This window comes from Panthera tigris, chromosome A1 (assembly GCF_018350195.1).
Source record: "Panthera tigris isolate Pti1 chromosome A1, P.tigris_Pti1_mat1.1, whole genome shotgun sequence".
NCBI lineage: Eukaryota > Metazoa > Chordata > Mammalia > Carnivora > Felidae > Panthera > Panthera tigris.
This window is the reverse complement of record NC_056660.1, coordinates 156,897,655-156,910,531: the sequence shown is the minus strand read 5'-3', so window position 1 is coordinate 156,910,531 and position 12,877 is coordinate 156,897,655. Positions and strand designations below refer to the sequence as shown.

Sequence of the window (12,877 nt, the reverse complement as noted above, 5' to 3'; positions counted from 1 at the left end):
GTATTCCTAAAATTACATAACCATAGCCCCTAAGTGAACTCTAGGGACCAGCTAGTTCACGTGGTGTGATCTATGCATGAGAGAAATGAGGCCCAGAGAAGCCGCACAGCTTGCCTACCCAAAGTCACACGGCCAGATCATGGCAGAGCTCTGTTTAGAATTCAGGTCCTGGCTCACAGCCCACACCTCTTTTTCACTACACAGCACTGCTTGTCAAAGTGTTTAATATCTACTCTGCTTTTCCATATTTGAAGTTTCCATTTTATTATAAGATTATCTACTTTTTTATTTGGTCACTACCTAGAAGACTTACCCAGTCCTGTATTCAGTCTCAGATTATATTGAAAATTGGAGGCATTTAATACTACCTGAAACATGTTCCAGAAAAATATTCTTAAGGAAAAATGTTTATAAAATAAGCAAATAAAAAATTCTGTCCTTTTCATACATGTGTGTCCTTAACGTATTTTTCAATTAAATCCCAGTCAGAATATTCCAATTAGACCTCACTCCTTCCAGCTTAAAATTTCCCCCAAAAGATTCTTTATTTCCCTTTCCCTGATTTGGGGATTGACAGTGGGACAAACCTATCTACCCCAGTGCTGCTCACACAGTGCTCCTCTCTCTGGACCCTCCTCCCAAGGATTCGGGAGACAGGACAGATGTGTGGACAACAGTAAGCTTGCTGTGGGCAAAAGGCTACTCACATGTCAAAAACTGTTAGAAACCTATTGTAAGGAACAGAGGGAGAACAAAATAAAAGTAATTTTGTCCTTGCATGTACATTGTCTATAGAATCCTCACTTTTAATGCCAACTGCCATGAAGTTATTTATACTGTAATCTAATTATGTAATGGCTGCCAAATCAATGGTGCTAAATTGGAAACAGAATAATTAATGGGATGATTAACTGTTACTTTTTTTCAAGGTGAAGCTTAGGCCACATTATTACATTGGATGTATGCTTTGTACTTTTCGACTATCTGAATTCCCTTTTTAATTTAAATATTGTTATTGCTGGATTGGGATAGTATTAGCATAATTTTTTAAATTTCTGAAATACTAATTCCATATCATTTTTATGGACTAGTTATTAAAACTTACCTTCCAATCTGATGAAGAGATATATTTAGAGGGAAAAAAACTGAATAGCATTTCAGCAATAATAGAGATACTTAGAGAAATTACTTTCAAGGTACTGGCTGTTCCCATTTTAAGACAGGTAAAATAATAAATGGCAGCCAAAATATTCATAAGTAGAGCATGTTAGCACATTAGAGGAGGTTAAATAAGTGTAGGCTTTTGTTGCCCTTTACCTACCCTTCTTAGTCCTCACCGAGTGAAATGGTACAAACTGCTTTCTCCTTCCTCTCTTTTAATATAACTAGGTCAGCCACAGCCCTCTGAGGAAGAAGGTTACCTCTTCTTAGTACTCTCCTAAGTGGTACAGTCCACATAAATGGCATAGTCTCTCGAAGAACTTAGGGTGGGGCTATATGATCAGAAAGTATAAGTACAGTTCATATGGTAGCCAATGATGCACGTATTGAGTTTTAATGCAAAGTGGCTCGTTTTTTTTTTTTCTGCCCCTCCCCAACAGAAACGGCTTTTAGATTCAGATTTCATTGATCCTTTAATGAATAAGAAAGCTCGAATATCTCACCTGACAAATAGAGTGCCGCCAACATTAAATGGTCATTTGAATCCCACGAGTGAAAAATCTGCTGCAGGCCTCCTGCCGCCTCCTGCAGCTGCTGCCATCCCTACCCCTCCACCACTGCCTTCAACCCACCTGCCCGTTTCCAATCCTCCTCAGACTGTAAATTCTAACTCCAATTCCCCTAGCACTCCAGAAGGCCGGGGGACTCAAGACCTACCTGTTGACAGTTTTAGTCAAAACAGTAGTATCTATGAGGACCAGCAAGACAAATATACCTCTAGGACTTCTCTGGAAACCTTACCCCCTGGTTCAGTTCTACTAAAGTGTCCAAAGCCTATGGAAGAAACCCATTCAACGTCTCACAAAAAGTCCAAAAAGAAGTCTAAAAAACACAAGGAAAAGGACCAAATTAAAAAGCACGACATTGAGATGACTGAAGAAAAGGAAGAGGACCTTAAAAGAGAAGAAGAGGAAATTGCCAAGCTGAACAACTCCAGTCCAGATTCCAATGAAGGTACACTTTACATTTGTAAAACTAACTACATGTGTTAAGTGATCGGGCAGAGCAGACTATCGTGAGGGACATTATGCTGTTTATATAATTAGTAATGCTTTTTTGTCAAATGACCTTATGTTAATAATCTTAGTGTTGTGCTTTGGAGCAGATTTTTCTTTTCTTATATTTAACATCAGTAATTTTTGGTCTCTTTTTAACCAACTATTAAACATAGTTTCTAAATTTGATAATAACATGGTAACATTTGAAAATGACTGTTATCCTCTAGAGACCCCCTCTTAAAAGGTAGACTTTGTTGCTCTTTTCCATAACTGTCAGGGTATTGCACAACCTCAACGTGACCTATTCTCTGCCATTCTTGAACTAATTTTACCAGACACACAATTAGCGATAAAAATAATTCTTTTCCTTCTTTGCCAGAGAAACAGGGTCACCCCTGCCTTAATTAATGTTAACACAGGGGAAATGTCAAATTCTTTATAAAACCAGCAAAGTAAGATTGCATATGCAGATCCATAACATCATCTTTATTCAGAGGGAAAGCAAGCAATTTGTCTTATGCAAGGCTGTTGGCAATTTGCTTGATAGAGCTTAAGAAATTATTTTTTCAATTTTGAGAACACTGTTTTAGTATACTAGCATTAGTAAAATTTAACCATTTCAAGCTTTTGAAAACTTAAAAAGCCAGATAACCTAGAGATGCAAAGAAGCTTAAAATAATGCTTTACTTCTAAAGAAAAACTAATCATAGGAAGACCACTTACCTAAGGTGTAATGATTTTTAACACCTAGTAACAAAATTATATTTTTCTTATTTAAAAAAAAAAAGTTGTGCTCTAAACCTTAATGTTCCCCAAACAGCATTCCAAGATTCAAGCCCCTCATTTAGCATTGCTGCCAATTTTAAACTTGGCATAACCAAAGCAAAATTCTCGAGGAAAATATGACTTTAGAAAAGTTACTTTAATGAAGAGGTTAAAGAGTGTTGCCTTTCTGTAATTTGCCCATAATACTGGAAGTCTGTAATTCTTAGATTTAACTGACCATTTTTTACCACATGAGAGGAGCTTTGCAGCATAGTAAAATGCAGTGCCTTCACTGACCTGGATTGACTATACTGCACATCACAGCTTATCTGTTGAAATATTTAGATCGGTGTGATACTATATAGTGACCCAAAAGGTAGGTGTAAGCTTTTTCCCTCAAACACTGTTGTACTTAAATTTGCCAAGTCAGGAAGAGGCAAGCAGTAATAACACCTTGTGTTCAGAGTTAGTATACCTGGGTATATCCCAGTCCACACACTTCCAACGCTGAGATGGTGATCCTGAGTCAGGCTAGTGCTGGGAGGATTGGATCCCAGTATGTTGAGATGTACAGCAAAGTTTGAGTGTTCTCAGTTGGAGACTTGAAGAAACAGACTGAGTCTCTGAATCCTTCACAAAGGATGTAGTACCTTTCAAAGCCATTTGAGATTATCACAAACTGAGGATAGATCTAGACCCACATCCCCTGAATCTGTTGGAATTTATCTAGGTCTATGGCAAAGAAGAAGCCAGGTGACATGCACTTAATGCCTTTTCCTTTAAGACTCAGGCTATTATAAAAAAAAAAAAAAAAAAAAAAAAAAGGAGTGGGGGGAGTCTCAAAGTCTACACACACACACACACACACACACACACACACAACAATAAGGCCACAGAGTCTGCATAATTTATTTCGTATACTTGGTCTTTTAAAATGTTGAACTAAGGAATTATCAAATACTCACTTTTGTTTTATATTGAACATGTCCATTTTGCCAGCAGGCAGGGTTAGGATGTGAGTTATTAATTTAATTCTAGTTTGAATGATAAAAAGTTACCCTAATAAAAAGTCTAAACTTACCCTCAGGAAATGTTGGTTGTGTTCAAATAAATAGAATCCTGAGTGAGGGATTTTACACATTTTCATAGCATAGCCATGAATGACTGGCACTTTGTCTTTTTTTTTTTTTTTTAAACAAATCTGTGTAGTAATATGAGATTTAGAGATAAGAGACCAAAGGAGTGTACATCGGTGTTCAGTAATGACTTATTTTAAATTACTTCAAAACCCATATGGGAAAACTTCCTACCCCTTCCACTGTCTGCATACAAAAAGGGTAGCAATAAAATACAGTGACTGAAGCGGTCTGCTACCTGACTTCATTGTCTCATCTGCCTTGTTCGAATCCTATGAAAAGTAGATGTTGATGTAAAATTTGTATCTTCCATTGTGTGGCTGCATCTGCCAGCACAGTCTTTGAATTGCTGGGCAGATGCCACAACTGTTATTGAAAGAATAGAAGACTGACCTTGGGTTAAGACGGAATTCCTTTATTGTGCAGACACTGCGGTAGCCAGGGTGCTTTCAATGCCTGGCGTCAGTTCTGCTGGCCCTGCTCACAGGGCCTCTGTTGTTCGTGTGCAATTGTATTCCTTGCTCACTGTTGCTTATTGAGATGGAAGAATAGAATTTGAGGAAGAGTGTTCCAGATGTTTCTGATCTATTTTAGAATTATAGGCATTTTATAACCATACTGTTGGGTGAAAGCTTGATTTTTTTTTTTTTTTCTTTGTAGGAGTTAAAGAGGGCTGCACTGCCTCCACGGAGCCTTCTTCAACAATTGAACTCCCAGATTATTTGATGTAAGTTCAGATGTCTGCCAATGGGAGAGAACTGTTTAATTTTAGAAAGTTTGCAAATTCTTTTCCCATAATTTGCAAATGAGAAAAGAAGTTCCAGAAATAGAGTCCCAGAGCCACCCCTGCATTTGAAAGGCTGCCATTAAGCCTGCTCGTCCCAAATCCACCCCTGTCTGCCTAAGCAGGTTGTGTCTCCCCCCAGCGCTGAGTTCTGCTCTGTGGCCTTTAAGTATAGAGAAGCCTGTCCTTTGTTCTGTAGCCAGGTCAGGCATTTGATTATGGAAGATTTCAGGGGTCTGACTCTTCAAAGCTGACAGTCTATCAATGCACATTCACTTGTTGCCCCAAAGAGAGAGTTTATTACTGATAAAGTGCTTAAATCTCCACAGTTAATACAAACTAGAGATAGACTGATTTTCATTTAAATAAAGTTATGCCATGGAATTAATTTTAAAAGGAGAGAAGAGTAAAATCAGATCATTTCACTTTAGTACCAGTTATAATGTTTTTCTCGTTATGACAACAAGTTGCTAAATGCTGAGCTGGGGACATTTTTGTAACTGGTTATCACAAAAATTATAACTTGTAGACATAATTCTAGCTTTTTTATAGACTCAAAGGCTTCTGTAAGAAGAAATAATTAAGTTGCAAGAGCCTGGAAAAATGGAGAGTGGAAGAACAAACAGATTTGACTGCAGATAGCTTTGAAAATGAACAAGTGTGCAAAATAATTTGAATGTAGATTGGAAAATGGACTCTGAGCTGTATGAATGTTTTTTCTCTATTAGCATCTCATGGTGGACAAAGTTAAACTGTGCTGTTTAGCATTCCGTATACCACAAAATGTTGATTTCCAGAGTAAAGAATATACTTAAAATGTGTTACTTTTGCTTAACAGTAGTGTGAAAGCTATACTTATTGGGGAATGATACAGCATGAAACCATAATGCTGGTTATCATCTCTTGACTAAAAAGAACCCAAGAAACCATACCGAGCACTCTCTCATCGGAGGTGGTATATGGTTTTAGAGTTCGGGGCGTGGGGGAGCTTTGAAAAGTGGCCACCACCAAGCTGGCCCAGGGAAGGTTGCTTGGGGGACAGCATAGCGTCTGGCTCCACTGATGAGGGGGTTCGCCTCTCCTACTGCAAACCCACTTCTTAAAAGTCTTGCGGAAGTCGGCCCCCTCCGTTGAAAACTGCAGGACTGTGCTCTTATTCTCTTGCGGTGGATTTTGAATTCCTCTTTTTTGTAATAGTGATGTAAACTAGTTCTATGTGACAGAATCGTGTGGGGAGGCTAAAAAAGAATTCTAACCCTTTCCTCATGCACTCAGGATGTTGCTGTGCTTTGTCAACTTAACCAGTTAATTCTATATTTAAAAAGTGGTTTTTAACATCCTAATCTAAGGGATGGTCACTGCATCTGCCTCAGTGCATTTTGGCACATTTGTCACGTTTCTGGCTCTCAAAAATCACAAAAGTATGTAACCTGTGTAATTGTTTGCTTAATTTATTAAAGTAAAAGCAATTTATTTTGTCACAAAACTGTCTTATATGATTATAGCCAATTTTCTTAAAATGGTGAGAAAGCATGGATTTTCAGAAAAATCACTGCAATTACAGAACTTAAGCTGTTTCTTAAGAAAACCAAAAAGACATACAATAAAACCTTAATGATCAGCCTCTGAATAATTCATACCTAAACCACAATATCCCTAATTTTTATATAATAAGAATACTTTTGTTACTTGTGGCTGTGAAATATCCAAACCCTTTAAAATTTTATTCCGTCATTGCATTTAGAGCCAGCTGTAGAACCATAACAATTTTTGTTAAAAATAGTGAAATGCCTTTCATTAAAGTGCCAATATAACCAAATAATCTTCTATAATAGCAACACAACTGTTGGCCAGATTGGTGTTTTTCCCTAAGGAAATTATTAAATAAAATACTGAGGGTGTAGCCTTGTGTGTGATCTTGAGAAAGCAGGATATTTCATAGAACACATTAAGCCAGAGTTTCTTGAGCAGTGTAGCCATTTTGCTTACCTGCACTTGTCCCCAGGAAGCTCTTTCCCGCCCCGGGCTTCCTCCGCTGTGACATCAGGACAGCCCTGCGTCACTGCTTGGCTCACCACACTCTTCTTACATCAGAGACATCAGCATACCAGTGCTGTCTCCCTCACACTTAGAAACCGAACCTCCACAGAGGCTAACTTGGCATGAATAAAAATATTAATGAGGACATTAAGTGCTCAGTTGCATCGCTTTTCTCACATTGCCAACCAGACATTTGTGCCATCTCATTTTAAATAAAACTGGTAAGGTTATCTAAAACCATTTTTGTGAAGGACTGAACTCCAAGGTTTTCCCACAGTTAAGAATATCTGTGCATGTCCGGGAGTGCTGAAGCACCTGCCCCTGATGGAATTGCTTTGGAATGTCAGTTTTTATCTCAGAAAGTCAAGGGAACTTAGCATTCCATGGCAGGAACGCAGAGTACAGAGACCCAGGCCAGCCCCTGGTGTGATCCCACTTCCCAGAGCCACAAGCAAATAATACTGTGTTTTAATATTAAAATGATGTTTTAATTTGCTTACCACTGAATAAACTGACACACTGGGAAAATGGCCTTCACTCACCAGTTCCCTAGAGGTATTTACACCCTAAAGTAAAATAGATTCGTGAAGAAACTAAGTTAGAATAATACTATGACACTGACGTTCAGTTACATAGAATATGACCCTTTAGGGCTGAAAAGACCTAGAGAGATATGCCCTTTTTTCTTTTTTTTTTTTCTTCCAGTCTGTCATTTCAAAAGAAGAAAATTATTCATTCCCTTTTGTATTCTATACATTTGCCTAGTCAAACATGGGAGGAAAGAGGCAGAGGGAACAAGCCTGAGGCGCCTTACTGGCAGCAGGTGTAAACGGCCAAAAGACAGACCTCCTCTTAGCCGCACAACTAGAGAGAGCTTTGACTTTAGCGTTTACTTAGTGACTGGGTGACACTCTCCTGGTTTCATGTTACCCACCAAGTCCTTCTGTTTCCGTGTGACTCGGAACAGATGGGTTGGCCTCTGCCGCTAGAGTGGTGGTGAATTATTTTGGATAGAGAAAGGTTTAGGAAGCTAAATCTGTATAAGCGTTGTTTTCTAGTCACACTTCAATTCCATTGCCACCGTGTTCTTTCACATTTAACTTTCCTTCACTGAACATCTTAAGCTCTCCTGTGGGATAATTTCACCTGAAAGTTCTTTGAAGGAGTGACATGGCAGCAAACAGTGGCAGGGCAACTTTCAATCCAGGGAAACATGCTTGGATACAGTTTCTAAATATTTGTTTTAAATGTCAGACTTGTGCATTATGTTTATTCTGTAGTTTCTCTCCATTTATATTTTTTTTCTTTTTTCTTATTAGAAAATACATTGCTATCGTCTCCTATGAGCAACGCCAGAATTACAAGGATGACTTCAATGCTGAATATGATGAATACAGGGCCTTGCATGCCAGGATGGAGACTGTAGCTAGACGATTTATCAAACTTGATGCACAACGAAAGCGGCTTTCTCCGGGCTCAAAAGAGTATCAGGTAAACATGTTTGCTCCTAGACAGGCTCACTTCCATATTTTACCTTCTTTGTTCTCTACCCGGTCCACCCCCAGGCATCCCACTGGCCTTTGGAGAATGTCCTCTGGCAAACCAGCCTCTCTGCAGCTTTTGGTCTTCATTGAAAATTAGCTAGGAAACTAAATACAGTATTTGAAATAGTTCTCTAAAATAAGTAAACACAACGAACTGTATTTCTGTCAGTGGAAAATAACTTTATATAACATAATATGTATAAAATATGTAATAGAGGCTTATGTATTTACTATAACATAATAGAGTATCAAGGTAAAAAGCAAACACAACTAAATAGGAAAAAAGTTGATTTGGAATTCATTGAAATATTTAACTGCATTGCCAACTCAGACCATAGCTGTTAGATCTTGTGCTGTTCCCAAAAATTGCTATTTCAAGTCTATGTTTTTTTAGAAAAAAACTCAATCTGGCCTAGAATAGGGAAGATATAGACATAACATATAAAAAGGGTTTAATACCACAGAGATTTGGGGCTTAAGTGAAGAAAAGCTTGGTGTTTCCAGCTATTCCAAAGACTGACATTTGTTAACAGATACTAAGCCATTTTCCCTTCCCTACTTTAATTAGTAGTATTACCATAGCTGGCAAACCAGTAAAAGCCAGACCCACATACTGGTTGTTCTTTCTCATAGTTACAAGCAAAAGGATTAATACAAATGAATGTGTCCCTCCTTATGTAGGCCAGATAAATTTGTCACAATTCACAACCATAGACGATGCCTTCATTCTGGCCTAGTAACTGTTGTTCTGACAGGGACCCACATGAGAGAACGTGAATGGGTTTCCCACAATTGGCAAAACAACCTGAGAGCATCTGTGCTCTAAAGACCATGCCTTCCATTAGTGGGTCTTAATCTTTAAACAGGCTGCCTAGAGTTATGGAAGACTTTGCCAGAGGAATTTGTGTTTGAGGGTGCAAGAGGTCATTGATATGGTGGGGTGTTTTTTTTCTTTCTTTCTTTCTTTCTTTCTTTCTTTCTTTCTTTCTTTCTTTCTTTTTTTTTAACATGTAGTTATTTACCAGTGTACCATGATTATATTTAAACTAAAATGTAATTCCAAGGATTGCTTAGTGGTTAGGAGCAGGCTACGGAGCTAAACTGCCAGGGTTTGATTCCCAGCTCTACCATTGAATATTTGTGTGACCTTGGGCAAATTACCTAACTTTCTTCAGAATCCCCATCCATAAAATAAAGTGATTAGATAGAGTTGTGCAGAATAAACATAAGTATTTGGAAACTGCTTAGTCCATAGTACATAAGGTTAGATAAGTATTAGCCATCTTCCCTAGCCACCCAATTTCCCTCCTGAGAGGCAATCAATGGTACTGGTTTCCAGTGCATTCTTTCAGAGGTTTGTGTGTGTAAGATGTATATACACATGTATATACACAAGCAAATTCACCTGTGTGCTATATGTAATTGAATCTAAGATGTCATCAGTTACAATATGTACATATTGTCTTCTGTTCCAGTAAGTTAAACTGTCACACATTATTTGATTGCATTAAAATGAGAGGAAACGTGCATCTTAGAAGGAAGTTGTTAGAATGTATTATATTTCTTCTCAAACAAATGATATCAAAATGTATAAGTCATTCTGCACTTTGCTTTTTTTCACTAAACAATATAATGCATCTTAGAGAACTTTATATAAGTACATGAAGCACTTACTCCTTTTAATGGCCTTTTCGTATTCCTTTGTATGGATTAATGGACATTTAAATTTTCTTTACTGTCTTTTGCTTTACAAACGGTACTGCAGCAAATAACCTTCTACGTGCAGCATTTCACTCAGGAGCAAGCAAATCTGAAAGAGAAGTATAAGTGCTGAGTCAGTTTTGCATTTGCTATTTTGATAGCAGTTGCCAATTGCCTTCTTTAAAGAGCGTACCAATTTACATTCCCATCATCAGTATTTCCCCACCCTTGCTGAATGTGTGTTAGCTGTTTATATTGCCAAAAAAAAAAAAAAAATTGTTCCCTTCTGATTTTAATTTTTAATTTTGTAGAATGTTCATGAAGAAGTCTTACAAGAATATCAGAAGATCAAGCAGGTAGGAATCATCGCTGTGGGTTTCTGACCCGTAGTTGGGGCAGTATTATAAATTCTGCAACCTAATTCCTCCCGTCTGTTTCCTCTGCAGTCCAGTCCCAATTATCATGAAGAAAAATACAGATGCGAGTATCTTCATAACAAGCTGGCTCACATCAAAAGACTAATAGGTGAATTTGACCAACAGCAAGCAGAGTCATGGCACTAGATCTCTGCTTGGACCAGAAGATGTGAATAAACTTAAGCTTATTTATTTAAAATTCCAAATGAGTTGCTCTAAGATGCTAAAAAAATGAAACTTTGCTTGTTGAAAGTTTCAGTATTAGTAAACTTGAGTTATTTACTTTTTTTTTTTTTTTTTTTTTTTTTTTTTTTCCATTTTACTTTGCTTCCCTGCATTTTTGAAGCTGCTTTTTCTGGTCCTTCTTCCCATGCCTACCCCACCCCCAAGACTTATGTTTGTCAATAGAAATAATTTTTTTTTAGATATTGGAGATCCAGTGTCTATACTTCAAATCAGCTCTTTTCCTTAAAAACTTATGTTTGTCATTAGAAATGATTTTTTTAAGATATTGGGGATCCAATGTCCATACTTCAAAGTTATGTGTGTTTAAAAAAAAAAAAACAGTAATGTGCAAGGTGAAATGCTTTTGGATAAACATAAGCCTATTTTCTGACCTTTCTTAACGCAAACTCTTTGCCTTAAATGGTAGAATATTTAGAAATTTGCACAAAATACAAAAAAAAAAATTTAAAACATTGTTTTGGAGGGTTAAGAAATAGAAAGGTGTATGTGTATGTGTATAAATATGCACACATATGTACATACAGGCTGACTTGATCTAGAACAGTAAATCCGCCCTACAAGTTAACCCCCCATTGCAATGGTTGCCTTAAGGTGTTTGCTAGTTGTGTACATAGTGTGGTTAATCATTAGCTACACTACTTCCCACTTGGTTAGAGCAATGGGAAGTATACTGTGGCCTACCAGCGTCTGAAAGCGTGTGCTCGACCAGTATGTGTGCAGAGGTGGTGTGGATGTGAGCGTGCATGGAGGAAAAAAGCTGCTACTCTCAGTAGGCCAAACGCTCAGGTTAAACAACAGACGAGTGTTACTGTAGGGTTTTTTGTTTTTGTTTTTTTTTCTGTCAAATTGCTACTTCTATCGTGGAAGACAAAAGCATTTCCATTTCAACAGTTTGTCAGCTTTATTAATGTTGGGCAAAATCAATATGTTATGAAAATGAAACAGATCTATAGTTTTGGGGCAAAATTATAAAATTAAACATGTAGGTAACCTATTTATATACTGCTATAAAGTATTTTTTGAAGAGAGATATGCAGAGAAGCTATTACCTACATGAAATGTATATTTAAAGATTTTTTTTTTCATCCTGGGAGCCAGGAATATAAAAAAGAGCAGATATATTTAACCATAACATACTGTGATTCATCAAACAGCACAAACTTTCATTTCATGGAGTTTATCTGTTGACGTTGATTTAAACTATCATTTGTTTTATCATGTGGGAACATAAGTTATGTGGTCAAAAATATAAGGATTTTGAACTAATGTTGATTCAAGTTGTGTTGTCTTATCGTATTGTCTTTTCAAAGTGCTGCCAGTTGAAAAGGGAAGCATTATGTTTACAAATCTGTTTTGAAATGTTTGCCAAAATTTTGGTAGTATCTTTAATAAAGATGTTTGTCTCCAGCATCCAAAAAATAAATAAATAAATAAGTAACTTTGTTGTGTATCGGTATAAACCAGAAAATGTTGGTATCTAGAGAACCTGAGAGCATGTAGATGAACTTTTCTCTTTGAATTCTTCTAAAACATTAACTGGAAAAAGTAGATAATATAGAAATGTATGCAGAAGTAAAAGACGATACAAAGACTGATACAAGACCCTGTACACTATAACTCTGTAACATTACTACAGGAATTTGATTTTTCTGTAGCACAGACGTCCTAAAGAATTGGTTTCTTTTAGCATTGAGATCCCTGGTGCTCTTCCTTTTACCTCAGAATTGGTACAATCATTACTAAATGTTCATTGATTTCAAACTTTGAGTTAAAAAAAGATAGGAAATGGGAATAAATGTGTTCCTTATATTATGGTGGAGTCTCCTGAGGGATTTGTCTATAGGTAATGACCTCACTGGTGTCATTTCTTGGACATCTTGGCCTTTTAATCAAAGATTGCTGCTATTTGCTATGAGCAGTGTTTTTCAAAAGCAAGGTACTTGGACAAACACTTGCATCACCCAAATTAGAATCTCTGGGTATAGGGCCCAGGTATCCACATTTTCCTAAATATGCTCCAGGTGAC

The 12,877-nt window shown here is 37.2% G+C and overlaps 1 protein-coding gene across 1 annotated transcript in view; it reads left to right on the top strand.

The window, feature by feature from the left end:
* The window catches only part of ELL2 (elongation factor for RNA polymerase II 2), a 70,151-nt gene extending 57,486 nt beyond the window's left edge, over nt 1–12,665 (top strand). Inside the window, exons 8-12 of the mRNA XM_042990472.1 lie at nt 1,602–2,175; nt 4,781–4,847; nt 8,264–8,435; nt 10,501–10,545; nt 10,636–12,665. Coding sequence (XP_042846406.1) covers nt 1,602–2,175; nt 4,781–4,847; nt 8,264–8,435; nt 10,501–10,545; nt 10,636–10,752 — 975 coding nt within the window. The 3' untranslated portion in view covers nt 10,753–12,665. The remainder of the gene's footprint in view (nt 1–1,601; nt 2,176–4,780; nt 4,848–8,263; nt 8,436–10,500; nt 10,546–10,635) is intronic.
* Nucleotides 12,666–12,877: the final 212 nt, after the last annotated feature.